Source organism: Myodes glareolus, chromosome 9 (genome assembly GCF_982192425.1).
Source record: "Myodes glareolus chromosome 9, mMyoGla1.1, whole genome shotgun sequence".
Taxonomy (NCBI): domain Eukaryota; kingdom Metazoa; phylum Chordata; class Mammalia; order Rodentia; family Cricetidae; genus Myodes; species Myodes glareolus.
The window spans coordinates 51,532,140-51,559,678 of NC_142034.1; the positions used below are offsets into that span (position 1 = coordinate 51,532,140).

Consider the following 27,539-nt stretch of genomic DNA (forward strand, 5'->3'; position numbering starts at 1 on the left):
CTGGGTAGTCCTCCTTCTGCTTCATGTCACACTATGTGTCCTGTTACTCCCTTTACACGTCTGGTGGGGTTTCTTCTCCCCCAGGATCTTTTTTGTCTCACAATCCCTCATGTGTAAACACACACACACACACACACACACACACACACACACAGAATTTGAATCTAAACACTCCATGTGTGAGAGGTTGTTCGGTGGTGGTTTTTACTGACTCCCCGGATGTCTAGCAAAGACATCTCCACTCAGATGCCACCTCCTCTGTAAAGCCTTAGGAACACTTGGAGGATCTTTTGCCCAAGGGCACCCACAGTGTGTTGCATAGAATTGCAAGAGCCAATACTATTGATTGTTGATTATTCAGAACATTCACTCAGGGTCTCCAACAGCTACTGGAAATCAAAGTTGGTATGATTCTTTCTACTTGTGAGAAGATGAATCGGAAAAGAAACCGCAGACAGACACAACACGAAGGTAACACGGGGACAGAATAAGGATTCAGGGATCTTACTGCAGAGCACAAATTATACCCTCTTTAGAGCACTTGAATTATAACAGAGTGGCTGACTTGCTTTATATATCCCAGAGAGAAAGTGTTGAGCGCACACCCAAAGCTCAGTAAAGGCTGTTGAGTGGGCCCATGGTGATAAATAAAACCAAGATTAAATAAAACCTCCCAGGGGTTAGAGAAATGGCTCGGTGGATAAGAGTGGCACTTGTTGCTCTTGCAGAAGACCTGGGCTCAGTTCCCAGCACCCGCACGGAGGCTCCCAACCACCCATTACCACCATTCCAGGGGCTCTGACACCCTCTTCTGACTCTGGTGTCTTCAGGCATACAGATGGTACACATGCGCACATGCATACAAATACACACATAAAATCTTGAAACGAAAAAAAAGCCAGAAATCTAGTGTTAAGTGCTCTGAGGGGAAGAGGGTGGGGCCCAGGAAAATGAAAATAGAAAATGGAGAGAGAGAGAGAGAGAGAGAGAGAGAGAGAGAGAGAGAGAGCGCCTGAAGAATGTGGTTGCAGACTTGAGAGAGTGGTGACACGTCACAGGATAGAGTCAAGATTTTGACACAAGCATTGTGCTGTGGTTTAGGGCTTCGGACTTTTACACAGGCTGAGATAGGTGGGAAATACCATGGTTCTTTCCGGGTGGCGGTGGCAGGGTTGGGGATGGAGAAGTGGAAAGGTTGGGTCTTCTCATACAATGTGTAGTAATTGCATATAACCTATCCTTTAGTTTGCCACCAGATTGTTTACAACAACACCTAACGCAAAGTAAGTGCTACGGTAAGAGTTGGTCTCTGTATGACTTAGAGCTTACTGGTGGCTTCCATGGTTAGAAGGGAGGCAGCCATTCTAGGCCTAAACACTCTAATAATGTCAGTAACAAAGTAGCATTTGGACCGGAGTTGAGAGCTTACTGAACAGGAATCTGGGCTCAGCCATGTGTCATGTAATGTCTAAGAAGCAGCCTGTGGTGCATAAGTAAGACTTCCCCAAAACAGCACAGGATGAGAGGCAGACAGAAGAGAAGAGAGGAAGAAGTCACAGAGGTGCCAACGTCTTTGCATCTTCCTGTCTTGGTGCCCCAAACAAGATTTAGCACATCACAGCTCTATTGAGGACAGGATGAAATAAAGAAAGGAAGGAAGGAAGGAAGGAAGGAAGGAAGGAAGGAAGGAAGGAAGGAAGGAAGGAAGGAAGGAAGGAAGGAAGGAAGAACACTTTTCTCAAGTTGGCAGGGTTATATCCCTTCTTCTTTACCCCATCTCCCTCCATAAAATGGCACTAGCTAGGTGTTCCTCGCGTGGTCAGCAGCAGCTGCTGGCTCCTAGAGCTGAGCCCGCCGGCTGCGCACGCGCGTCCGCTGGAGGGCGAAAGTCGTTCGGATTGCGAGGACAGTGACCGCCTTCTTTAGCGGTCCCTGTAGAGCGTCCAGGGTGCGCTGGGTGGGAGAGGGCACGAGGAGTGAAATGGGTTCTGTGTCTAGAGTAGGGCTAACGCAAGGGGGAAGCCAGAGGATCCTGGGGGTGAGGGGACCGCGGTGGCGCAGGGCTCAGCCACCGCCTCTAAGAGACACCCTTCCGGGATCGGGATGAGAAGGAGAGAGCTTTGGAGAGAGAAGCCTGAGAAACCTACAGGCCAGTGGAGCTTTTCATCTGGGACCCTTCGGAGCCCAGGAGAGAGCAGGTGCGGGTACAGAAATGGTCCTCACGCTTAAGCTGGCAGAATGACCTACACACCCTACGTAGTGCCGGCGTCCAGAACGCCAAAGGGCTCGGCGAGAGCTGAGGTGCCAGGGTCCAGTTCCTCCATAGAGGGCTGCGGCCAAACACTGGACTCTGCAGACGCCTCTCTCCGCCACAGGGTGGCAGAGTCCCGGGTTAGACGTTCCCCACAGACCCCGAGGGGTGGCTCCGCCCCGGGACCGCAGGGAGGGCCCGCCATGGGGGGCGGAGTTGTAGCCGCCCCCGTCCGGTGGGACCGCGCGGCCCCCTATAAAGCTCGCGGAGCTTCTAGCTGCCTCTCAATCTTCTCTCCCGCCAGTCTGCTTCCCTTCCGCGCGATGGCTTCGGCGAAGACTTATGTGACCAAGTTCAAGTCCTTCGTGATTTTGTTCTTCACCCCGATCCTGCTGCTTCCACTCATCATTCTGGTACCTGACAAGGTCAGTTGCGTGTCTGGGCAGCCCGGCGGAACCCGGGTGCCCAGTGCAATAACGGGCACGGAACCCGGGAATGCTGAGCTGGAACGCACGGATTCCCCCGCGCGGGGACAAGCTCCCCTGGGGTGCGTGCTCAGATGCTTCGAGCACCAGATGGGAGGTGTCCTGCAAAGTATCTGAGGGACGAAGGTGAACACATCCTAGAGCGCACCGACTGTAGGGCGCAAGAAACTTTCGAGCAAACACGGAGACCTGGAAGTTAGGACAGATCTGAACCACACTGAACCCGCCACAGGTTTAGCCTCTGATTCAGAATCTTCCCCCGAAGAATGCACAACCAGCACTACCCCAGCTCAGAGATGATGCTCGAGCCAGCAGGGACTCAGAGGGCTGAACTTCCCTGCCTGTCTCCTCTCTAGGGAACAGACATTCACCAGCTGTAGATACCTTCAGTCAGGGACCTACAAAAGTAGCATCACCTGTGTGGGCCTGCCTCTGCCACATTATGATACTGATTTTTAAGGCTCAGTTTCCCCATCCATGATTCCTATTTCTTTCCAGCTCTGAAACCAAGGAAGACACTCAGTGTCCAAATCCTGCTGCAGCCTGAACAGCAGGTCGGGCTTGGTCTCCACTGCCCAGTGCCTGCTGTGGCTGTGACAGGAGGCGGGACACGTTCCCAGAGCTCACGCCTTGGGTGGCATGGCACTGGGTTGCAGGGAAGCTGCGTGCCATGCCCTGGCCTCCTAATGCTCCTGGGAGGAAGGGAGCGAATGAATGGCCTTGGCTGCAGGGCAGAGAAGGGGCGGGAGCCCTGGCCCCACTCTCTTAGGCTGTGTGCAGGCAGTTTGGCGAGGCCAGAGCTCTTTGAAGCCTTTTGTGGCTGCTGGCTGCTCCTTCCTCCATCCCTTCTTTCAGCCCTTTCACTCTCAAGCCCAGACAGGAAACCTTGCTCGGATCCTGCTTCCCCTCCACAGGCAGGTTTGGGAAAAAGTGGGACTCTTCAGGGAATGTTTTGAGAGGAGAGGGGTGCATTCAGATGCCTGCGCTATTCACTCGACATTGTGCTTTCACCAAGACCTCATGCTCTCTGGGTCTGGGTGCTTTGATGGGTGGTACAATGAGGTGATTGGATTCACTTTGAGAGTAAAAGGGGATCATTCTGGTTCCTAGGATGGGGGAAGGGAACGTGTTGCGCAGAGTCTCCACATGGGCCAAGGAGAGCAGGCCAACAGTGATAGCTCTTCGGTAGTCATACTGTGAGTGAGCATCCGCAGAGATTTGGGACTGTGCTTGTATGTGGGAGGCAGCCAGGCCAGAAGGCTGTGATTTTAGCTCTGTTGTTGGGGAGTGATGTTCCCTGGAATAATTATAGTCGCTTGGTTGACCTTCCTGGTAGGGGAAAGTATAACTAGGAACCCACTTTATCCCTGGCACATACATGTACACACACACACACACAGAGAGAGAGAGAGAGAGAGAGACAGAGAGAGAGAAAGAGAGACAGAGACAGAGAGACAGAGAGTGAGACACAGGGAGAGAGACACAGAGAGAGAGAGACACACACAGAGAGAGAGAGAGAGAGAGAGAGAGAGAGAGAGAGAGAGAGACAGAGAGTGAGACACAGGGAGAGAGACACAGACACACACACACACACACACACACACACACACAGAGAGAGAGAGAGAGAGAGAGAGAGAGAATAAGGAGTGGAGTCAGGCTCCCAGCTGCGGTGTCTGTGTATTTGCCCTCGGAATGAAGACTGGGGAACTGGGAGATCACAGTGAAGTTTCTTCCAAAAGCTGTCTCCTCAGCACCTTCCCTCAAACTGGATTAGGTACTGAGAGCCTGGGCCTTGGGCTTTCTGTTGTCACCCTCTGTGCCACTGTTTTGATCACCACCAAAGAGCACCCTGCCCCCAGTCACCATGTTACCTTCACTGTGCAAGAAAGCCCAGAGATGCACAGTACTCACAAGCAGGGAGAGCAAGTCAGCCAGACCCCGCCCCAGGGGCAGCCTGAGCACCATTGCCCCAAATGGATGATGACTCCCAGAATATGCTGCCCTCTGTGGCTCAGGGCCCCTCTCCAGGGGATCTTCCTCTCTTCACCTTGCTCCTTTCAGGGCCTCCTCTCTCATCCACTTTTCCTACCCTTTCTTCGAGTTCTTCTCTGCTTTGAATACTTACTTAAAAAAAAAAAAACAAAACTGGTGACAAGTTCAATCACTTATTTTGTTAAACTTGTAAGAAACTCTTATTTTCACAAGTGTAAAGTATCGAGTATAAAGTAAAATAAGGTACCCTGATTGCCCTATTATTAATGTCTTGATGACAGCTCTCCAAATACCAATCAGTTGATCTCTTGTCTTACACGCATGCATGCACACACACACACAAACACACACACACACACACACGCACATGGGGGGAGTTTTGCCTACTTCATTTTCATTATGCAATGTGTAACAAGCAATATCAGGTCATTTTATTCAACACTGGTCTACAGTTGTGGCTCAATCAGATTATACCACGTAATGATGTCATAGCCACATCACTTTGCCTTAGTTGACAATAACGATGCCAATCACCTAAGGGCACAGGGATAAGAACACGCCCCTTACTGACCAATGTGTGAGTGCTGTCAGATGAACCCTCAGCCCTGGTTGATTCCACTGTGCACAGGGTGCCTCCTGGACCCCTCTGTGAGTGAAGGCTCTGTGTGTGCTGAGCACTGGCTTTTAAACCCCAGTGCCTACCTCCATCTCAGCTTCTGTTGCTTTTCCAGACACCTTCTCAGAGGTAGGGAAGTGCAGTAGATTTACTTAGAATTCATCATCTCCCCCAAGGTTACTACTTCCTCCCTAGACATCTGTGTTTTGTTTGTGTGTGTGTACACGTATGTGTGTGCTTGTGTATTGGGAGGTCAGAGACCAACATCAGGTTTTGTTTCCTCAGCTGCCATCTATTTAGCTTCTTGAGAGCGGATCCTCAGAGGCCTGGATTTGGCCATATAGGCTAGTCTGGCCTGTCTCCACCTTCTTCGTGCCGGTACACGTGTGTGACACAGCTGGGGTTTTGATTTGTTCTAGGGATCAAGTTCAGGTCCCCATGCTCAGACTTTCCTATCTGAGCTCTCTCCCCTGCATGGCCACCCTCTGACTTTTCCAACGTCTCTTTCCTATTTTGCACGCTTCTCTGACACTGTGAGAGCCTAGATTAGGGTGTGTCGAGTGGGTTGATGGATTATTCAGGGATGAGATATCTCCTTGATTTCCTGCTAGGGGGTGGAGACGAGGCAATCAGCCCTGTGTTCCATCCTCTTCGAGGGGCAGTGAGAACGGTCATAGGGCATCTACAGTCTGAATTAAGAGAAAAAAGGAGTTTCTGGGTGTCACACACTCTGTGATTTACAGATAAGGATGAAAAATGAGCTCAAAGAGGACCAGGATTGGAAGAGGGGAGGAGACTTGTGAGTGACATTGTTTAGAATTGCTATACCATGACAACACAGACCGGCTTTCAGCATTATTACTTAAAATTTCTCTGCAACATACCTTTTTATTACCCATGCCCAGAAGGAACCTCCACTAACACCCATCCCTGGAGCCCACCCCAGTGGCTTTCAACCACTATCCTATGAGGGAGAAAGGGAATGCCCCTCTTGACTCTCTGACCATGGACAGATAAATGAGGAGGAAAGATCTAGAGATTTATTACCCACAGGAGATGATGAATCCCTCCCCACAAGCCCATAGCAACACTGAAGCTCATATACCCTGTTCCAGAGGGGAGGGGAACCATGGGACTGTAGAAGGTTTTAGGGGAGTACTAAATGATTTTTAGGGTAATCCTGTTAGTTTAAAGAAACAAATAGTGGTCAGGGACAAGTCCACTGGGTCCCACAGAATAGACAATGAGATAGTGCCTGAGATGGAGGGCAATGGAATGTGACAAGTGTCCCTAAGGTATGTTGACAGATTTGGCGGTTTGGGGCTTTTATGTGACAAGTGACTTTTTGTTGTTATTGTTTAATCTTGCTTTGTAGTTCAAGATGTCCTGCCGCTCCCTATATAAGCCAAACTGACCTCAGACTTACAAAGGTCCTTCTACCTCAGCTTCTAGATGCTGGAATTACAGGCAGGCCCCACCATGCCCTGCTCAGACTTCATCTTCTTTACTTGTGAGTTAGTTAATGAAGACTCAGAGAAGGGATCAGAGACGGCTGCTTCTTATTGGCTGAGCCCGACTTTAAGCAGATAGACAGCTTCAGAGTAGAATCTCACCCAGAATCTATTGTCTCCTACCTTCTGTCAGTTCAAAATAATCATCATTTCGGGGCACCTTTGGGACGACAGTCCCTGAAATCCTTCAACTGTCTGTCCTGCCCACTGCCGGAAATGTATAGATTACGGAGATGGCTTTTTGATCTCCATAGAGAATGTCACCACTGTCTATTGAAATGAAGGACAAGGTGATGCTAAATATCCCACTGTTTAGAGAACAGCTCCCCACACTGAGGACTTGTCTCTCCCCCCAAATGTCAGTGCATGTGCCTGGGAAACTGCTTCATTGGATAGAGAGGTGTCCTGGGCCATTTATGGGGTGCAACCTTCCTCTGAAAACATTTGTTCGCTTTATGGTGGTGCTTGGACTACACAGCAGGAAAGAAGGGGGCAGGGACAGGTTAGACTTAGGGACAGCCTGACTCGCCCTGTCTGTCCTGAGCCTTGGAAAGTCACGCTGCCCGGGACCAAGGCTCCTCCACCACACAGGCAGCGTGCCCCCTCCCCCTATGAAGCTGGGATGCAGAGTGGAGCCTTCCAGGCCTCAGAACTGTCTCCTCAGTTTGCCAGGTGTGCCTACGTAGTCATCCTCATGGCCATCTACTGGTGCACCGACGTCATCCCGGTGGCCGTCACCTCCCTCCTGCCTGTCCTGCTCTTCCCCCTTTTGAAGGTATTGGACTCCAAGCAGGTGAGTAAGCTGACTGGCGGCTCGCGGTCCTCCCCTGTACCCGCCCCCTTCTCTGAGCCCCTCTGAACTCCCAAGGCCTAGAGGTCCAGTGGTGGATCCCTTGAGGACAAGGATGCAGACAGTCCACCCCACGCTACCTTTAAAATCACCATCTGGCTTGCTTGGCTTTGTCTAGGTGACTTGGGTAGCAGCTTTGGACTGAAGTAGTATGTGACTAGGGATTACCCCTGCCACTCTCCAGGTGTGTGTCCAGTACATGAAGGACACCAACATGCTGTTCGTGGGCAGCCTCATTGTGGCCTCAGCTGTGGAGCGCTGGAAACTTCACAAGAGAATTGCCCTGAGGATGCTGCTCTTTGTGGGGACCGAGCCCTCGCGGTAAGTACACCTTCTTCCCCTGGCCACATGGCTCTACAGGGGCCCCTGGAGAGTGGAGTGTGACAGAGTCCAACACCCCAGGGGAAGGGTTGGTCTCTGGGTCGAACAAAATGGTTCTGCTTTGATCTTTGCGATTTAGGAGAGGCGAGGCTCTATGTAAGACAGTGGGAATCTTCTAGATCTATGCAGAAAGCTACTCGAACTTCATGTGGGGCTGCTCTACCACACCCTGGGTCTTGCTAAGGCAAACTTCCCTGCTAACTGGGAGTTTGCTAGAACCACAGTTGAGTTTGAGGCCTCCTTCTGACTCCGCAGACCGCAGTATAGACATCAGAAATGTGTGTGAGAAGAGGGACTGTCGGGAATCTATAGTTACTTTTCTCGTGTCTGTGACCAAATTCCTAAAAGGAAGAACTTAAAGGAAGAAAGATGTACTTAAGCTTTTAGCCTTGGATGGTGACCAGTCTGTGGTTGGTCTTCTATACATGATCAGAATATCACGGCAGCAGAAGTGTGTGGTAGCAGAAATTCCCTTACATCAGACAGGAAGCAAGAGAGGGAGCCAGAAGCCAGAGGTCCTGGCAAGATATACCACCAGGATAAGCCCCAATAAATATTTCTTCCAATTAGATCCCACCTCTTTTTTATTATTTGAGAACGTCACATGTGCGTATAATGTGTTTTTATCAAATCCACCCCACCCCCAGTTCTTCTGTATCCACCATATGCCCTGCGGTGTTGTTGGGACACAATGATATGGGAGTAACCGGCCAGTTTTTCTGATTGGACTTAAGGACTTCTCCAAATGATGAAACTCATGTCTGTACCATTGACTGGGCTCCAACCACATGGCTGGCTAGGTCATGGACTCCACTTCTTACGTTTTACCACCTCCCAATGATGCCATCACATTTATAAATCCATTGAGGGTTTACTCTATTCATTACACCTGAGCCCGCATGATCCCATGGTCTGTCCTTCATGATCGCATGCAGAAGTGTACTTGACTAGGCGTTCCTTAACCCAGTCAAGCTGACAATGAAAATTAGCTGCCATGAAGAAGAAGGAGGGAAGGGAAGAAGGAAGACAAGGGGGAGAAGAGAGCCACTCAAACTGCCACCGCATGTTGGGACACCTGGTCTGGAGTTGGCAGGAAGGGTGGCTCCAGCTCCTCGTTGTGCCCCGGGATGCGGTGGGTAGAACACGAGGGACTCTGGCTTTCTTCTCTGCCCTTCTTCTGCAGGCTGATGCTGGGCTTTATGTCTGTCACGGCTTTCCTGTCCATGTGGATCAGCAACACTGCCACCACAGCCATGATGGTCCCCATCGTGGAGGCCATGCTGGAGCAAATGGTAGCCACAAATGCAGCTGTGGATACCTGCCAGGGGACAGTGGAGCTGTCTGACAAGGACAAAGCCGGCGAGTTTCCAGGTACGCACTGGCTTAGTTACTGCAACCATGGCCTTTCCTGTTGTTACCGGATGCTATGACTACCTCCCTCCTCTCAGTCTCCCTGTGCCTTTCCTTTAACATGCATAGAGGGAAGAAATAGGGAGATAGTTTGCTTGTTAGTATTTGGGTTTTGGCTATCATGTAAAAGGAAGATCCTTTACTCAAGCTTCGAACACTGCGTTATTTAACCAGAGATCCTAACTGGTACCACGAAAAAAAGCATTGATTATCCACTTGATAATTCCTTCAGGAATCTTTGAGTACCTAATCAATGCTCCTCACCCTTCCCACTCTTATTTTCATTGGGGCTCTCTTCTTGGCTCTCCTTGAGCAGGTCACCCCTGACTCCACTCCCACAGGTCTCGGTGTTTGCTTCCTACTAGACTCTTGGCTTAGAAGACGCAGGATAGGGTCCGCTTCACCCTCCACCTAGTCCCTATTCTTCCCCAGAACTTTGCATGGGAGCAACTCAGGAACTGTGGCTACTGCCTGGTTTCTAGGCCCTGGGTGAGTTCCTGGCAACATGAGAACGAACAGGCACACTCTGACCACTGACTCTTGTGGAGCTCCGTGGGAGCTAAGTGGGCACACTCTCCCGAGTCATCTGCTCAACGAAGAAGCCTTAGGCAGGTTGGACAGCATGGCAGCTCAGAGAGGGAGGACATCACTAGGAGAAGAGGCATCGGAGGTAGACCGAGATACCCTTGGCTGCAGGGAGTGTCTTGAGCAGCAAACAGGAAGGATCCAGGAAATAGAAATACATGCCTTAAGTTTCTGAGCTTGGCAAGTATATGGAGGTAACACCTAGGGAAGACATGCGAAGAGTGGAAAGGCAGATGGGACCTGACTCTGATTTGGGGGCTAGAGCTAAGGAATACATGTGCACCTGGCCAGGTGCGTGCCTGACTTCACATTAAAAGCAGAGTAAAGAGCTTCAGGTGGCTGGGTGGCTCTCAAAACCGACTTGGCTAATAGCCCCATGTCCACCCTAGGAAACCAGGTGATATTCGAAGACCTCAGTGTGCAGAAGCAGGAGGATGAAGACACAAAGAACATGTACAAGGCTATGAACCTATGTGTGTGCTATGCAGCCAGCATTGGGGGTACGGCCACCTTGACCGGGACGGGACCCAACGTGGTGCTCCTGGGCCAGATGCAGGAGTGAGTCATGACTGTGCCTTCAGGAGACATCACCATGGGTTTCTGGGGCTGGAGGCTCTTACTCGGCTCTCCTTTCCTCCTGTCTTGGCCCTGGAGCCATCAGCCTAGGGGGGGTGGGAGGATGAACCCATACAGTCTCTGTGTCCCCACATTCCTGCACCCACTAAGAGTCTTCCCAGGGAATGGAGACCTGACATTCTGGAACTCACAGGCAAGGCTGCTTTCTGCCATGGGACAAATCCAACTTCTTTAATCCAACTCAGGGCTTCTGTCTCAGACAGGGCACGTGACCTGGACTCTGAGCTAACATCTTAGGAAATGGCAGTGAGCTGAATTCACAGAGAGCAGACAGCTCTAAAAGAACCCCTCCCAGCTCACTAACATTGTCTGATAATGGCCAGGGTCCTGTGGTCTTCAGGGTCTACAGATGGCACAGAGAGTTGGGGCTGGGCCACCTATTGCTTTGCAGTCTCCTTCGCCCATTAACCGAGTATCCCCCTTGAGATCTCGGGTGCGCTACAAGAGTAGCCCAGAAGTGTCCGTCTTTGACTGCAAAGGGACATAAGCTGTGAGAATCCCATGTGTGGGCTCTGCCCTGTGCAGGGCAGGCTTGGAAGATCATGGAGGGGAAAGAAGTCTGGGCTCCCTCAGGCTTTTCATGGTCTGCTGGGGGTGCCAGTGACAGGGATCTTCAGGCAGCTGGCAAACAAATGTGTTAATTGATGTATGTACAAATTATAATGGTAAGGAACAAAAAGGAGGAGGAGCCTCTTTTGTGTAGACAAGAGCTCTGGACAGGCAACTCTGGGAGGGCAGCTGGCACTGGAACTGAGGTGTGAAGGAGAGAGTGGCAGACAGGGCAGCAGCCAGACTAAGTCAAACACTTGAGAATCAATAACTAGGGTTCTTTCTGTGATCACAGGTCTAGGACTTTCCCTTAAATTCTACTCAAACAAACAAACAAACCACCAGCCTGCCTGGGCTGCGTGGGGCAAGTTCTAGCTAATCAGGGCTAGAAGAGAGCTTAGAGAGGCAGAGTCTGGGTTGGGAGGAAGGCAGGGAGTGGAGATTTAAGATTTGCTGTCGACAGGGAAGTCCCCGCAGAAACATACAGAGTGAGGTTTCAGAGGCATCGGTGCGCTCCCTGGAGCTGATCATGTGTGTGAGTGGCAAAGGTGTGCTTTTCCAGGAGCTTGGGCTGTGCTTGCACAAGACATTCAGCAGGATCTGTACCCACAGAAGGGTCCCTACTCATTCATTCTTCAGTCTCATCTCTTGCTGAGACCATGTTCTGGGGTCCCAGACAATGATGGACTCTGATGTCTGGACCCCAGGCTTATGTGGCCAGGGGTCAGACCCATCCATCTCTCAGGGTTCATCTGCCTGACCTGCTCCCCACAGCTCAGCATGGCCGTGGAGGTACAGACTAGTATTTCTCCTTTCAGATTGTTTCCTGACAGTAAAGACGCCATGAATTTTGCATCTTGGTTTGGATTTGCCTTCCCCAACATGCTGATGATGCTGGTGCTGGCCTGGTTGTGGCTCCAGGGCTTTTACATGAGATCCAAGTAAGTGTGGGCTGCTCTCGGGCTAGCACCTGAGGGTGCCAGACCCCTGTACCAAGCCCTCAGTCCTGGGTCAGTCTGCAAGGTTCTCCCACCAGGCGCTGTTGCTCCAGCCTGGCCTGCTGGCTTGCTCTCGCATCTTCATCAGGCCTGGAGGCTTGCTGGACCTTGGCATGTGTTGTTCCTTCAGCCCGGAGGGAGACTTCCCACCTTCTGCCTGCTCACCTCCCCAGCACTGAAACCCAGCTCAAGGGCTGCCCCTTTCCCGGCTTTCCCTCTCTTCTGTTCCTCCGAGCCAGCACTGGGTGTATCACAGTCCTATGCTTTCACACCTGTCCTCATGCTCCAGGGCCTCCTCTTCCCTTGGCTGTGAACCAGGGCCCCCTCTTCCCTTGGCTGTGAACTAGGGCCCCTCTGACTCCTACATGTCTCCTGACCCAGGGAGCAAGACCAAGTGTGCCACCTATGGAGGTTAAGGTAATTGAAAGAGAAGGCTGTCTCCACGTGCCAAGCCAACACAGCTGGGCACATTACCTTGGCCACATGGGTCTAGTAGTCCTCTTTACACAATCCGAGTTAGTCTAAGCTCAGACCTTCACTGCATGCCTGTGGTGTTCTCAGCAATGTGCCAAGCCTGGAAAGTTTACCTTCCTATTCCCAGCACTGTCGAGTTCACCCAGAGTCACCTCTGATGCAGCCAGACTTTGGAGGGAAACTATGACATGAGACTGACAAATAGCTATGCCCCCACCCCCGACACAGGGTTTCTCTGTGCAGCCCTGGCTGTCCTGGAGATCTGCCTGCCTCTGCTTCCCCCTGTGCCAAGCTAAGTTGTTGTTTTAAAGGACATAAATTGACCAGTGGCACAAAGGTAACTATGTCACCCTGGGAGGGAAGAAAGTGAGGAGCCACCAGGGAGCTTGAACCCAGAAAAAGATAGGAATCTCTGACTCCACAGAGAAGACTTGGTAGAAAGGACAAAAGGCCAAGGAACCTGTGACTTCATTGGGGAAATAGGGCATTTGAAAGAAAAATCTGCTTTCTTCTGAAAGAGGAACTATTTCCACAAAATTACATTTTGAAATTGCTACAGCATTCAGAGCAATTGCAACATCACTTACTAGCATCAAGCAGGGTTCCCCTCCAACCAACCACCCCGCTATGACCAGACTCCCCCACCTCCAAAGGGAAGCGTTGACAGCAGCCCTCTTCGCTCAGCTCCTTGAATATGCACTGAGACTAAGTCCTGCTATTCACTCATATCCATCCAGTGGGCTCATCCAGAGGGTCCCTTAACCTACTATAGGTTGACATCTGTGTTGCCTCATGAAGCAAAGAAGTTAAAGTGACAGGTGTAGTGGTCAAGCCTGTAATCCCGGCCTTCAGGAGTCTGAGGTAGGAGAATCGTGAGTTCCAGACTAGCCTGGACTACATAGTTAGATCGTGTCTCAAAGATAAAAACACAGGGCCAGAATGGCCCGGGGGTCAGTGGAGAAAGGCGCTTACTGTCAAGCCTGATGATTTGAATTCCATTCCCCATACTCACATGGCGGGAGAGAACTGATCCGACAAGTTGTCCTCTGTCCTCCATACTTGTGCTGTAGCATGTGCACATGTATACACACACATGAGGACATACACACACACACACACACACACACACACACACACACACACAGATAAATGTAACAAACAGATAAAATTCCAAGGGCCCAGAGTACTTGCATGGTACAAGGCTCTGAATTCCATCATCAGCACCGACAAAACAAAAGAAGGAAGGAAAGGAAGGAGAAAGAAAGAGGAGGAAGGAAGGAGAAAGACACATCACATGTCAGGCACTGTTTTAAGTACTAAGCATTTATGAATGAATAATCTTCTCAGCAACCTGTGTAGTAAGTGCTAGTATAGTTATTGCTAACATACAGATACAATAACTGGGGAGGCTATATGACCCGTGCCACACTGTACAGCACGGAAGTGGTAGGCCTGAGACTGGAGTCCAGTGAGTCAACCCCAGAAGTCGTGCCAAGGGTTGCTCTCCTGGTGTTAGGACTACCTATGGCCATGGGTTTCCCTAAAACCAGAAGGTTACTTGTGTAGAGGGAGCTGGCTGGGCATCGAGACTCTCAGAGCACCACCAGTCTCCCAGCTAGCCACTTACAGAGACGCCAGGGCCCTGAAAGCTCAGGGACAACCCAGCTATGGCCCATCCAGCTCTGTACAGCTTCGACAGCTCTCATGGGGCGTGAGAAGCCTGAACAGCACCTGAATATCTCAGGACTTCTGGCTGCAGGCAGTAGAGAAGCAGGCCTTTCTTCTACCCCAGGCCTCCTTGACATGCCACTCTAACTCAGATACCAAGTGTGGCCTGGCTCACACACAGCCTAGTTTCCATTCCAGACCCATAAGGCAGAGAACAAACAGCTCAACAGAAATGGGAATGGTCCTCTGTCTTAGGCCACACCCTGCCTTGTGATCTCCCCATGCATTGTGGCCTCCTGGACCAGGTCTGGTGAAGACAAGAATCCCGCTTCCCAGTCACAGAAGGTGCCTCTACTGTCCCTGTGTCTTGATCAAGCTTTAAGATTCTTGCCTGAAGATAGCTAGTTGTTCTAAGGTCTTGGGGGAAAGCCTGTCTTGCTTGAGTTTAAGAACAGTGGCAGACCTTCACCCGGGACCACTAAGAGTAACGTGGCACGTTACAACTGGTTTACACTCAGGCATCCTAGCCAGCCTCAGCTGAAAACGGGCCAAGTGTTCTATCTGAGAGCTCTTCCCTCTGGTGCCCACCCAGAGGGCACGGTGGACCCAGGGATCCTCCCGCTCTCTGTGGCTCTGGAGCATACCCAGCTCACTGTGATGCACCATAAGGAGGCCATTCTTCTGCACAAGGACACTGTGGCCCCTAACCCAACTTCAGAATGTCCACAGGAGCCAGTGGCCACCAGATGAAATGAGCCCAGAGAAAAAGGTGTCCAGTTAAACTGAGCAAGGGTCAGGAGGCTGAGTGTCACCCCTATGGGGGCCAGCATCAGAAGATGAACACTCCACACGGCCCCACAGTCTGTGAGCCAGGAACGTTTCATCAGCACCAGCTAGGCCCAGGCTTCTCACTGCCTGTCCCATGCTAGGTAACAAAAAATACCAAGGGCACCCCTCATCCTGGAATATAGGAGTCCTCAGAACAGCCCTGAAGTCTCTAGGATGGCAAGAAGTGGCAGGTGCGTGCTTGGAAGAGCATAGACTCTGGAGCCAGTGACAGCAGAGAGGTCCCCACCCGTGACAGCAGAGCCATCCCCACACTTGAGGGCCTTCTGAGGGAGGCCTTCCCCAGTTCAGCATGGAAGTTCTAGCTGCTTCTGCAGACACAGGAGTCTCACTGATACCTTAAGTCCTGATGACCTAGTGTCCTTGGGGGTCAGCCATGTCCCTGGCACTGACATTGCCCTCAAAAGTGGTTCACATCCAACATGGCTGTGGGCACCAAACGCTTTCTGTCAACTCAACCCTCCTATGAATTTTGTGCTGGGTCCTGGAAGGGTTCTAGAGGGGAGAACTCCCCAGGGACAATGTTCTTGGCTTTGCTCCTCTGCTTTGAGACCAACAGAGGTGGGACATATGTGGGACACACCCACTGAGAAGAACCTGGGGCCTGCCTTTCATTCTTTACTGGCTCCAGTTACCTGCTCCATGCAGTCCAATCGCCTTTCTCCAAAAATTCCCCTCCTTCCTGCCACTTCAAGCCAGCATCTCCCCAGGGGAGGCCGTATAAGCCACTCTGGCAGGCCCATTTGCCAGTGGAACACCCTGAAGTAGAGCCTAGGCTGGCTTCCTTCCTGTCTGAGCTGTAGCTGCTCCCTACCATGGTCTCATGAGTCCTACACCTCTACCTTTACCCTGTCTGGCCTACACCCATCTGGCCAATTCTGTCAGGGCCCTCTCCTTTCTCCTACCTTCCGGAACTGTTCATGATGGGGGCGAGATCCCAGCACCATGGAAGGCAGTTCCAGGCTGTGGTGGGGAGAGGAAAGCTTGGGGATCGTGTGAGGATGCTGTGAGATCCTGCAGGCTGTAGAACTTCCCTTAACCTTCTCCCTGGGGACCCTAGAGCACAGTCAATCTCCCCTCTGCTAACAGCTCCATCAGCTCTGCTGAGGGAACACGATTAACGTTATTCTCCCACACATCCCTGTAACCTCTCCTTTCCGTCTACCTCTGTCCCTGTGACCTGGCTGCCACGGTGCTACACCCCCTTTGTGCCACCTCACCCCCAGCTTTGGGGGTGTGCTTTCCTGGGGTTGTGCTCTGGGTCTTCAGCCCCTACCTTTTAACCGTCTCTCCCTAAGATGATCTGGGAGGATTGGGGAAGCAGATGAAAATCAGAGGAAGAAAGAGGGAGGGCTGGGCCCCTCAGGACACAGCATTCTGCTGCGAGCCGGCGAGGCCAGACTCTAGCTCAGCTGCCCCTTAGTCATTCCATCTGCCCTGCTAGCCTCTCATCCTTACGTGGTCTAGACTTAAAGCATCTTGCATCTGCTGTGGGCTGAAGAAGAGGAACAACGAGAAGGTTGCCTACAAGGTGCTGCAGGAGGAGTACAGAAAGCTGGGGCCCTTGACCTATGCCGAATGCAATGTGCTCTTCTGCTTCGTTCTGCTCATCATCCTCTGGTTCTCCCGAGACCCCGGCTTTGTACCTGGCTGGCTGTCCATTGCCTGGGTCAATGGGAATACCAGGTAAGTCGTTGTAGAGGAAGACCTTAGTTTAGGATCTGCTGTCTAAGTGCCGCTGCTCTCAGTAACAGGCCGCAACAGGAGGGTGCACCTTGGGCCCTATTGTTCTGGAGCTGGGCTTTAGAGGGACATCCCGTGGGCTTCGTTCTTCTTCTGTCAGTCTTTTCTTAAATTAATTAATTAATTAATTAATTATGTATACAATATTCTGTGTGGGCCTGAAGGCCAGAAGAGGGCACCAGACCTCATTACAGATGGTTGTGAGCCACCATGTGGTTGCTGGGAATTGAACTCAGGACTTTTGGAAGAGCAGGCAACGCTCTTAACCACCGAGCCATCTCTCCAGCCCCCTTCTGTCAGTCTTGATAGTGAAAGTTGTAGATGTCTTTGTTTCCCGTGCCTCCCGCATGTCCCTCAGAGGGCTGAACGAAAAATGCTTGGTTAGCAGGGTGGCCAGAGCCCTGGATAGTTTATCGGACTGGAGTAGGTCCCTTAGAGCCATGGTTTCTGCCATCTTACTTTCTTAACTTTCTTCAGAATCTCTCTAAGATGCATCAAGGTTACTTGCAAACTTAGTGGGTGGGAGTACATGTGGATTCTCCCTGGCTTTGATGGGACGGCATATAAGAAAGGTTGAGGAATGACTATCCTGGCAAAGGCAGAAGATGTGAACTGGGAAGTGGCTGCCTGCAGCTGGCTACTCCATCTTGGTTACTCGGCTTGGCCGAGCAGTCTGTGAGCTCCAGTGAATCCAGAAGTCTAAATCTCCTGGTTAGGAAATCATGAAGTTCACTCATGAAGCAGTGTAGGTTGATGGGGGGGCGGGGCGGGCAGGGAATGCGACTCTGGGGGGTGGGTGATCACCCAAAGTTGGTAGTCAAGTTTTTCAGGGTATTGGTTCTAGCCAGACTCAGTCTCCCACCCACTCCTAACCTTGCTTTTGGGGCCTCTGGTTTTCATACCTAGCAGAGCCCATTTCCGCCTAAAGGAGCATTTAGACACAGAACTGTGGGTCGGGGCAGTTCGTATGACTATCACTGAGTTCCTGTGTGTGCTTCCCTACGTAGGTATGTCACTGATGCCACAGTGGCCATCTTTGTGGCCATCTTGCTTTTCATTGTACCTTCACAGAAGCCCAAGTTCAACTTCAGCAGCCAGACTGAGGAAGGTAAGGCTTCTCTCATGACTTTACAGCCATCATGACTGGGGTCCTGAGAGCATAGGGAACCTATGGGAGGGTCCCTGAGCCTAGCGGGCAGAGAATTCTGTCCTGTTCAACATGACTGGTTACATTACAAAGCCTAGGGAAATGGAGAGCTTCAACATGTGTAGATTTTCTTTTGCATTTCAATACTTGAAATCTTACTTATACATCACAATAGACACAGAAAAGTATTTCAAATTCTCCATAATGATGTCAATATTTTTCTTCCTGTTTTTGTGATATGCATATATACTATAAAGTTGGCATCTAAGCACACACAGCTGGAACCCTGCCCCTTTGCTGTTTTGCATTTTATTGGCTTGGAATTTCACTGGAAACGTTCCCACTATGCTACAGCTACCAAATTGACCTTCTTCAATACTTTATCACATAGAGGGACCCTGCAGCTGAGGGACTTCTGCTGTGGAGTATTTTGGCACTTTTTTTCTTTAAAATTTTTAACTTACTCCCCCCCGCCCCGTGTGTGTGTGAGAGAGAGAGACAGAGACAGAGAGAGACAGAGAAAGAGAGAGAGATCGAGACAGAGAGAGACAGAGAGAGAGAGACAGACAGACAGACAGACAGACACACACACACACACACACACAGAGAGAGAGAGAGAGAGAGAGAGAGAGAGCGCCAAGGTGCAAGTGTGGAGGTCTCTTGGGAGTTGGTTGGAGCTTGGTGACAAGTACCTTTATTCTCCCTAAGCCATCTCACCATCTCACTAGCCCTGAACTTTTCATTGTAAGTTAAATATTCTGGATATGGCTTTTTCTTTGAAGGTATTTCTTTAGACTAAATTCTTAGCAGTGCTACTGTCATGGTAAAAGAATGGAGATGCCCTTAAATACTTAACAGTTTTTAATAATATATGACCAAATGGCTTTTCAAAAAGGTGGTTCTGACTTACTATGTCCTCAGCCAAGAATATAACCAAATCCTCCCCAGCAAGAGGTACAGCGATTATCGCAAACTTTAGCTAACTGCAATTATGCACTGGTACCCCATCATCTTTATTGGCCTATTTCTTCTGATTACATCTCTTGATTTCTAAGGCATGTATACACACATGTTCATGTGTGTTCTTTTTTTTCACAGAAATGAAAACTCCATTCTACCCCCCACCACTGCTGGATTGGAAGTTCACCCAGGAGAAAGTGCCCTGGAACATAGTGCTGCTCTTGGGGGGAGGATTTGCTATGGCCAAAGGATGTGAGGTATTTGTCCAGCTCTAGATGGCCCTTAAATTCTACTGAGAGGTGGCAAACGCCACCATCCACCCCTCCCATCCCTGGGCTATCTGTCCCCACCACAGAGTTGCATATTCTTTAAGCATGGGACTCTGTGCTGTTACCATGAACAGTGTCCTGAAGGGGGAAGCAGAGAAGCAGGAGAAGCTGAGGACACTGTGGCCTTGATGAATCCTAGGAAAATCTCTCGAATCTTCCTGAGTGTTCTCACCACGTCCTTAGGGTCCTCCACTTTCTGAACTCCTTGTTGACACGGTTTCAGAATTTCAAAACTTCTCTCTAGCTAAGTACTTAGCAGCATAGGAGAAGAACAGCTTTTAAGGGAAAATGCAGTTTATTTCCAGAGCAGAAGGGGCTGAGCTAGCTTGGGGCTGCTATCACCCATCCATCTGTCCCATTCTCTCTCTCTCTCTCTCTCTCTCTCTCTCTCTCTCTCTCTCTCTTCCTCCCTCCCTTTCTCCCCCTTTCTCTCCATTCCTTCCCTTCTATCCATCCCATCCCACTCATTCACTCTTCCTTTCTTCTTTCCTTCCTCCTTCTTATTTTTCTTAATTCTTCCTTCCTTTCTTACTATCCATGTATACATCCACTCAGCACATCCAACCATCTTTCCATCCATCCAGGAACATAATGTAACGGATAGACTAGACTGGTCTGTATTGTGCTGGTTTACTTAGCATCTAGGGCAAAGCCTGGTGCACAGTGAATACATGCATGCCATTTCTTTAGTGCTGGGGATATCCACAGCCTGATATATAGATTACATATTTATATAAGTTAATACATGTTTCAGATGGACAAACCCACCAGTCTAGCTACTTCTCTCGCCACCATTCCTCCACCCACTAATTTGTTTCTCCAGCTGGCATTTTCTCTCACTTATCAACATTTCCTAGTATGTTCCTAGCGATAGAACAGGCACAGAAGTTATAGAGGACACTGAGACGTAGTATCTGTTGTTGAAGACTTCAAGGCCTAGAGACTCAGGTGCATCTACAAGGGCATTTTGGAAAGAAGTGACAGGAGATCAAAGAGGTACATGGTTGAGGCACTGAGGTTGGAGAGGCCGGCAGAAGCCTGTATTCTAAGGCTCTGGTTTCAGGAGAGCAGGCAAAGAAAAACAGCCAGGAATGACTTGACTCAGATGTCTGCTTGAGAGCAGCCATCCTGAGTGTGGGGTGGCAATCTGAAGCCAACAGGGCTAGAGAAGAACCAGTGGGCTCTCGGTCTTCATCTGACACCTCCTCTGAACCTGGCCACTTCCTCCTTAACACTCGCCACCATGTGATCCCCAGGCTACCTCTTTCTTCTGCCTCCCTCCTTCCGTTGTTCCTCCCCAGCCTCCTCTGCTGGCTCTTCTTCAGTTCTCCCACACATGTGATCATCTCTAAGGCTCCGCCCTTGGCCTCTCATCTGCTTCTTGCTCTTGTCATCCCATCCAAGAGTACCAAGGCTAAATCCTCAGTGGCCCAGATCATTCTTCCAAGCCTGGAGCATGTGGAAGACTAAGGGAAGAAGGTGGGTAAGAGCCATCTAGGGTGACTTGTGGCTGAGTACCAGGAATTAGCAGGTCATGAACCCTTCACTATATGACTCCCAGCAGCAGTGGCAGGTGGATCCATTCACTAGCTAGGGATCCCAGAAGAAGAAGCTGATTCTGGACTGAAGAAGAGGAACCTAGATTGGGCCCTGTTGAGCCTGATGTGCTCACAGGACATTTGGACAGGAACTTTCAGATAACATCTGATGTTTGAATCTAGTTAATAGACCAGTTGAGCCACAAGCAAACTTGTAGGAACCAAAAGGTTGAGGAGGATGAAAATTATAAGGATGTATCAGATTACTTATGTGAATGTGAGAGAACTGGACATGGGGTGGACTGAGCTCCCTGGACCCTGGAGGAATTGTAAACCCGGAGCCCCGAAATGATAACATTCTGTGCTTTCCAGGTCTCTGGGCTCTCTGAGTGGATGGCAAGACAGATGGAGCCCTTGAGCTCAGTGAGACCTGCCACCATTACCTTCATCTTGTCCTGTCTTGTTGCTATGACAACAGAGTGCACAAGTAATGTGGCTACCACTACCCTGTTCCTGCCTATCTTTGCCTCCATGGTAAGTAACTCTGCCTGAGAAGGTCAGAACATTTCATGGGAAATTGTGAACCCCAGGACCATTTTCCAAGTCTCTAGCAAAGCAGTAAAATTAGGATCCGAAGCCTCCCCAGGCTTGAAGACCCAGATGTGGTCCTGGCTCTGCTGTGGTCTTGTGCACACTTGATGACCCTGGTCCTGAAGCCCTCTCTCACTGCATTGTCCTCTCTTTTTTTTTTAAAAAAAATTCTTTACCACTGCCCAAGGACGAGACACTCAAACTTCATTGTATCAGTGAGTCAGATGGTTTGAGAGAGGGAGGAAAGACGGTTGTAGGTTCAAGGTGACTTAGTGAGACCCTGTCTCAAAAATTAACCAAAAAAAAAAAAACCCAAAACCCTAAAAACAAAAGCCAAAGTAAGAATATAGTTTAGTGGTGAAGCACTTGTTTGGTGTGTGCAAGGTCCTAGACTCAATCTCCAGTTACCCACACACCACCATCACTACCACCACTACCACCACCACCACCACCAATAACAACAACCACACAACTACTATATTAGTCTAACTACCTGAGTTACTTTTCAGGATGATGAGAAGAGGGCAGATGTCACTGACTAAGACCACAGAAAGAAACCCAGGGGATGTGGGACTCGAGGGTGGGAGGATTGGATAGGTCTTTCTGTCAAGAGGAGGAGAGGGCATGCCTGAAGACTTCCCAGCAAGAGAGGGGCACTAGGATCTGAGACAGAGAATGGAGGTGATGGAGGAAGGGCTGATGGAGGTTGAATCCAGTATTTACAGGAAAGCTCAGCTGTGGGCTGGGAACTGAGGAGGAAGCAAAGCCTATAGGGAAATCGGCTGTCATGTTTTTATATCCCCTCTGTCATTCATTAAAAAGTTGTACTGACCTCAGCGAGTTCAGGAAAAGCCAGAAGACCTGAGCCCCGTTCTAGAGGTGTGCTGACAGTCCCCTAACCATACATGAACCACAGAGAACCTGAACAAGGGAGCCACCAAAGCCCACCCTGGAGAGTAACAGGGAAAGACTGTGGTTAGTCCGAGCTCAGAGACAGATTCACAGAAGATCTGAGTCCAGTGACAAAGTTGGCCATTTTTCATCCAAGCAGCCTGGGTCATCCAGTTCCAAAAACCAAATCTGAACGTATTTTCCTTCAATTCATGGGGAAGAGAGAGGTGTTTAAAATAGCAAGGGAACTGTCTCCTTCCCTAAGCAGGCTGCCCAGGCGAGGGTAAAGGAAGTGGAGAAAGGAGAGGTAAGGGAAGAGGAGGAAAAAGAAGACAAGGAAAGACAGGAGGCCTGGAGAGGAGAAGGGGAGGAGGAAGAAGACAGGCTAAGGAGGACAAGGAGGAAAGGGAGCAGAAATGGCAGAAGGAGGGTCTTTTGGTGCTGGGCACGCAATAGGGATGCTCCTCTCTTCAGCAAAGGCTCTGGCTTTATCATCTCCCGTGAACCCTGTGAGCACAAACAGCCCCAGTCAGGCAAATGCAGGCTTTGACCTAAGGAGGTCGCTGGGGCTTTTGAAAATAAGCTCTTCTATGGGACTGGAAAGATAGATCAGTGGTTAAGAGCATTGATTATTCTTATTATGATAGGACCTAAGTTCAGTTCCCAGCACCCACATGGAGGCTTACAACCATCGGTAACTCCAGTCCCAGGGGATCCGACACCCTCTTCTGGCATCCTCAGGCACTACTTGCACATGATACACAAGCATACGTTCAGACACACTCATCCCTCATCTACATAAAGTTTTTTTAAAAAAATCTCAAAAAAGGAAGAGGCTCACCATTAAGGCCTTTCATGTTCCTGCCTGGACATGCACAGCGAAAGCAGTGAGCATTCCACTGTTTGGACACACCATCCTGCTGTTGCCGGCCACTGAGACAGCTGCCTGTGTTTTGGTGTTAAATCATTACAGTGAGATTTCTGTAGATGTGTCTATACATGGAAATATACATGATAAAAGTTCCTCTGATAGCTGTTAAAATTATGTTATTTATTCATTCACTAAATATACGATGAAGGCCAACTCTGTGCTCATAGACGTAGCAGAATTTTAAAATGTAAAACGAAAGAGGTGGATACCAGGTTCCCAACACAGAGCAATCCCGTGGAAGCATTTGTAGGTTCCAAGGCAAGCAAATGGTTCACAGGACATTTTAAGGTTCATTGCAGTCTAGAGGTCCAGTATGGCCTCTGGCTCACAGCAAGTGCTTCCCCCGTAAAACCAATGCACTAAATTGAGGGGAACTGGAAAGTTCTCCAAGGGAGATAGTCTCTGAGCTCAGCCTTTTGTGGTCAGTAGTTATCATGTAGGGAAATGCAAAGTTCAGAGGGACTAGCCAGACACAGTTGTGACGGTTGGAACGTAAACCAGGCCTCAGGGAATGCTTTGAAGTATGGCTGGGGGGGGGGGGGCTTCTGCATGTGCTGTGCTGTGAGTTGCCGTGTTGTATGTCTCTCCAGTCTCGGTCCATCGGCATCCATCCGCTGTATGTCATGATTCCCTGTACCATGAGTGCGTCACTTGCCTTCATGTTGCCTGTGGCCACCCCGCCTAATGCCATCGTGTTTGCCTATGGACACGTCAAAATTATTGACATGGTAACAGCTCCTTTTATTTGCTCCTGTTGGATGTTATTGGTATAAGGGATGTCCTCCTTATGTTGTGTGAGTTTCAAGAGGATGGCATCTGGGGCTGGGGAGATGGCTCCGTTGGTAAAATGCTTGCTGTGCAAACACAAAGACCTGAGTTTGGATCCTCAGCACTCACACAAAAAGCCAGGCATGGTAGTGCATGTCTGTAATCCCAGGACTCAGACGGTGAAAATAGAAGGATCTTAGGGGCTCCTTGGCCAGCCGGTATAGCCAAATCAGTGAAATTCAGCCTCTTGAAGCAGAGGGTTGGAGAGATGGCTTAGTGGTTAAGAGCACTCACTGTTCTTACAGGGGACCCAGGTCCAGTTCCCAATGCCCACATAGTGGTTTATGGCCATCAGGCACGCACACTGCACATATACACACATGCAGGCAAAACACTCAGACACATAAAATAAATCTAAAAAAAAATTAAAGGTGGAGAATTATAGAGGAGGACACTCTGTAACATGAGAGGGGCCTGTTTGTTGGGATTTTTTTTGTCCTGTCCGGCCCCCCAGCTGTTCAGTCCCAGAGAAAAATCACACAAAGGACTCTATAAGTTATAAAGCTGATTGGCCCATTAGGTCAGGCTTCTTACTGGCTAACTCTCACATCTTGATTAACCCATTTTTTTTTTTATCTATTTTAGCCATGTGGCTCACATCCTGCTGCTTCGGTGGTCTGGGCAGGAGTGGGACGAATCAGCTTCCTCCTTCCCAGCATTCTCCTGCTCTCCTTGCATCATTTCCACTTCCTGTCTGGTTTTCCTACCTACGCCTCCTGCCTGGCCAATCAGCGTTTATTTAAAACATGATTGACAGAATACAGACAATTCTCCCGCACCAACACTCAACACCAGCTTCTGGTCCCCACACATGCAAGCATGAGCGAGCACACCTTCACACACACAAGGAAAGGATAACAGAGGATCTCATGTCATCTAAGAATACCACAGAACACCTAGACTTATATTTGGCCTTTTAATTTATGGTGTAGCCTTTCTTATTTACTGAAATGATCTGCTATTTCATATCAGTTCTGTCCCATGGAGAAAAGTTCTGTGCTATCTGGAGAAAACTTTGTGGGTCCCAGGGAAATCCTGGAAGAACACTTGGAAGGGATGGAGTGGGCCCTCACATGACAGCAGAATTGACAACCAGCAGGAACCCTACAGCCATCCAGAAGGGGGTCGTTAGTCAGAGAGGCTTGTGTGGTGTCTGAAGAAGGGATGTATGATGGGAAGCCCATTTGCTTAGGAGTCAATGATGCCTTGGAAGCAAACACGGTTACAGGCAGAGCATTTCAAGCCAGGTTTGGCTTTCTCGCCTCTGATGGGGGAAGAGTAACTCTGTGGCTCTAGACTGGGTAAAAGTGAATAGGTGAACTGGGGAGTCAGACCGGTCCTTACCTGGAGCATTCTGGGTTTCCTCCTGAGTTTTCTTTAAACACATGAACCTCAGAAACCACAAGCTGCAAATCTGAAACTGAGTCCCAGCATCAAGTCTGTGCTAGGGCTTTGGGGTGATGACTCATGATAGTTAGGAAAGCATGCAACCTGGGTGGCAGAAAGAGCTGGAGGGTCACAAGGAGTGGCAGATGTCTCACATCATGTCTCCCAAGTCACTTCCCAATGCCATGTAGAGAACCTGAGCTGACTCCTTCCCAGGGATTCCTTCAGCAACAATGACGCTTGGATTGCTTTGTCTGGGAATGAGAGGGGCCCAGAATGCAGGAACATGGGGCCCAGACAAGACCTGAGTTACTGACTAATCCTGTTTTTATTCTGTAGGTAAAAACAGGATTTATAATGAACTGCATTGGAATCGCAAGTGTGTTTCTGTCAGTCAACACCTGGGGACGATCCATATTCAACTTGGATGATTTTCCTGACTGGGCTAATTCGACAAGAATTAACACTTAGGAAAAGCCACAGGAGCACAAGCATGGCCCCCCACCCTTTTGAGGACTATGGACCTTCCGGCACACCTTGCACAGAACACTGGTGCTCAGACCCGCGTGTGACCCCATGATGCCAACACCCCAAGAAGATCTAGCCAATTAGCCACCTCTTTCTCTAGGCTCAGATTCAGAGATGGCAGCAGGGGACTGAAAGATAGGCTCAGAAGAGAAGTGAGGCCCTTTGGGAGATCATGGGGGCCATCTTTCCTAGGACCTTGCTATCTCCTCTGGGACAGGCAGGAAACAGGGAACAGGACTCAAGATCTTGCACTATGTGACTTTGAAAGACTGCTGGTCCCATGCTGGGCTCTGGTTCTTACGGGTTTGTTCCCATGGTGTCCACATGGGGATCAGATCACCAGGATGAGAGCTCAGCCCTGTGCCTCTTCAGGATGCCCCAGTTCATCTCTGTCACTCTGAGGGAACTTCCTATCCACAACTGAACTCTGATCTTAAGCAACTTCTCTCACTGCCAGAGTGAGAGTCGGAGTCAAAGCCTCCTGAAGACTTGGACCCTATGTGGCGCCATCACCAAAGGCTGAGCAGCCTGAGGTGCTAACATCACAACATTCCTGCTCACCCTTGGCTGACCTGTCTTATTACTTGTCTTGTTTTATATTAATTAACAATTCAAACCCCTTTCCCAGCTCCCCACTGAGTCTCCTAGATCCCTTTATTGTCTTGGCCAGAAACTGCTCAGCTCCCTGGCCTAGACTTCTGAGAAAACTGTTTTTCCAGGGAACTCGGTTTGATTCTTCTGGGAATGCTGTTCCTGACAGCCCAGTACAGCTGGGATAACACTCTGAGGACGGACAACGGTGTATCTTTGGAAGGGGGGTATCAAAGAGGTATCTAAGTCTCCCCTTGGCTAGACCCAGAGCAGATTCAACAGCTCCTCTCCAAGTTCTGGGTCACTACAGTTAGTCTGTCCTCCTCTGGGAAGGCCTTTCCCCTGCTGGCTGTACTTTGTGGCCAGGCCTGGTAGCAACAGTGTGGCTGCGACTGAGAGATGTTTATTGGTCCCAGACCCTACCAGAGTAAATCAACTGACCTGGCAGTATGGGAAATTACTCCAGGGTGTCCATGGGAACCCATAGGACCCCTCACACGAAAGAGAGACAGGAGAGGAAGTTCTCTCTTGTCCCTCAGTGACACTCTCTTCCCTGCTGAAAAGAAGCGCTGGTGGGCAGATAATGTCCACAGATGACATTTTTTTCTGGGCAGAAGATAGTATGGGGATCCAAGGAACCCCATCAGAAACCAAGTATGTGCCTGGTTCCATGAAAGGGAGAACTCCTGACTGCGCTGTTGAAGGCTTACTCTTGTCAAACTCTGCCTGCTGTGGAAAGTTCCAGCATGCTGACTGGTCTGTGATTTTGTGTCTTGTGGAGGAGACAGAGGGAGGTGGATGAATAAACAGTTACTCTCTGTCCA

The 27,539-nt window shown here is 49.9% G+C and overlaps 1 protein-coding gene across 2 annotated transcripts; it reads left to right on the forward strand.

Annotated features, from left to right (window-relative positions):
* Positions 1-1,955: 1,955 nt before the first annotated feature.
* Slc13a5 (solute carrier family 13 member 5) lies at positions 1,956-27,539 on the forward strand. 2 transcript variants are annotated; one of them, XM_048448662.3, is made up of 13 exons: positions 1,959-2,198; positions 2,556-2,676; positions 7,520-7,648; positions 7,890-8,026; positions 9,270-9,457; positions 10,471-10,639; positions 12,085-12,207; positions 16,720-16,938; positions 18,003-18,103; positions 19,241-19,359; positions 21,342-21,503; positions 23,973-24,110; positions 25,936-27,539. In XM_048448662.3, exons 1-13 carry the CDS (start codon positions 2,104-2,106, stop codon positions 26,065-26,067), a joined length of 1,833 nt encoding a protein of 610 aa, XP_048304619.1. In that variant the 5' UTR covers positions 1,959-2,103; the 3' UTR covers positions 26,068-27,539. The 2 variants fall into 2 exon arrangements, with proteins under 2 accessions (XP_085551384.1, XP_048304619.1); XM_085695258.2 differs by lacking the exon at positions 23,973-24,110 and having other exon boundaries at positions 1,956-2,198.

What these genes read in the sequence shown, in the direction of transcription:
- Slc13a5 (XM_048448662.3), top strand. Translation starts at nt 2,104, where the DNA reads ATGAGAAGGAGAGAGCTTTGGAGAGAGAAGCCTGAGAAACCTACAGGC. An exon ending in CGGAGCCCAGGAGAGAGCAG is followed by an intron (nt 2,199 to 2,555) that starts GTGCGGGTACAG and finishes CTCTCCCGCCAG; the next exon opens with TCTGCTTCCCTTCCGCGCGA. An exon ending in CTCCTGGGCCAGATGCAGGA is followed by an intron (nt 10,640 to 12,084) that starts GTGAGTCATGAC and finishes TTCTCCTTTCAG; the next exon opens with ATTGTTTCCTGACAGTAAAG.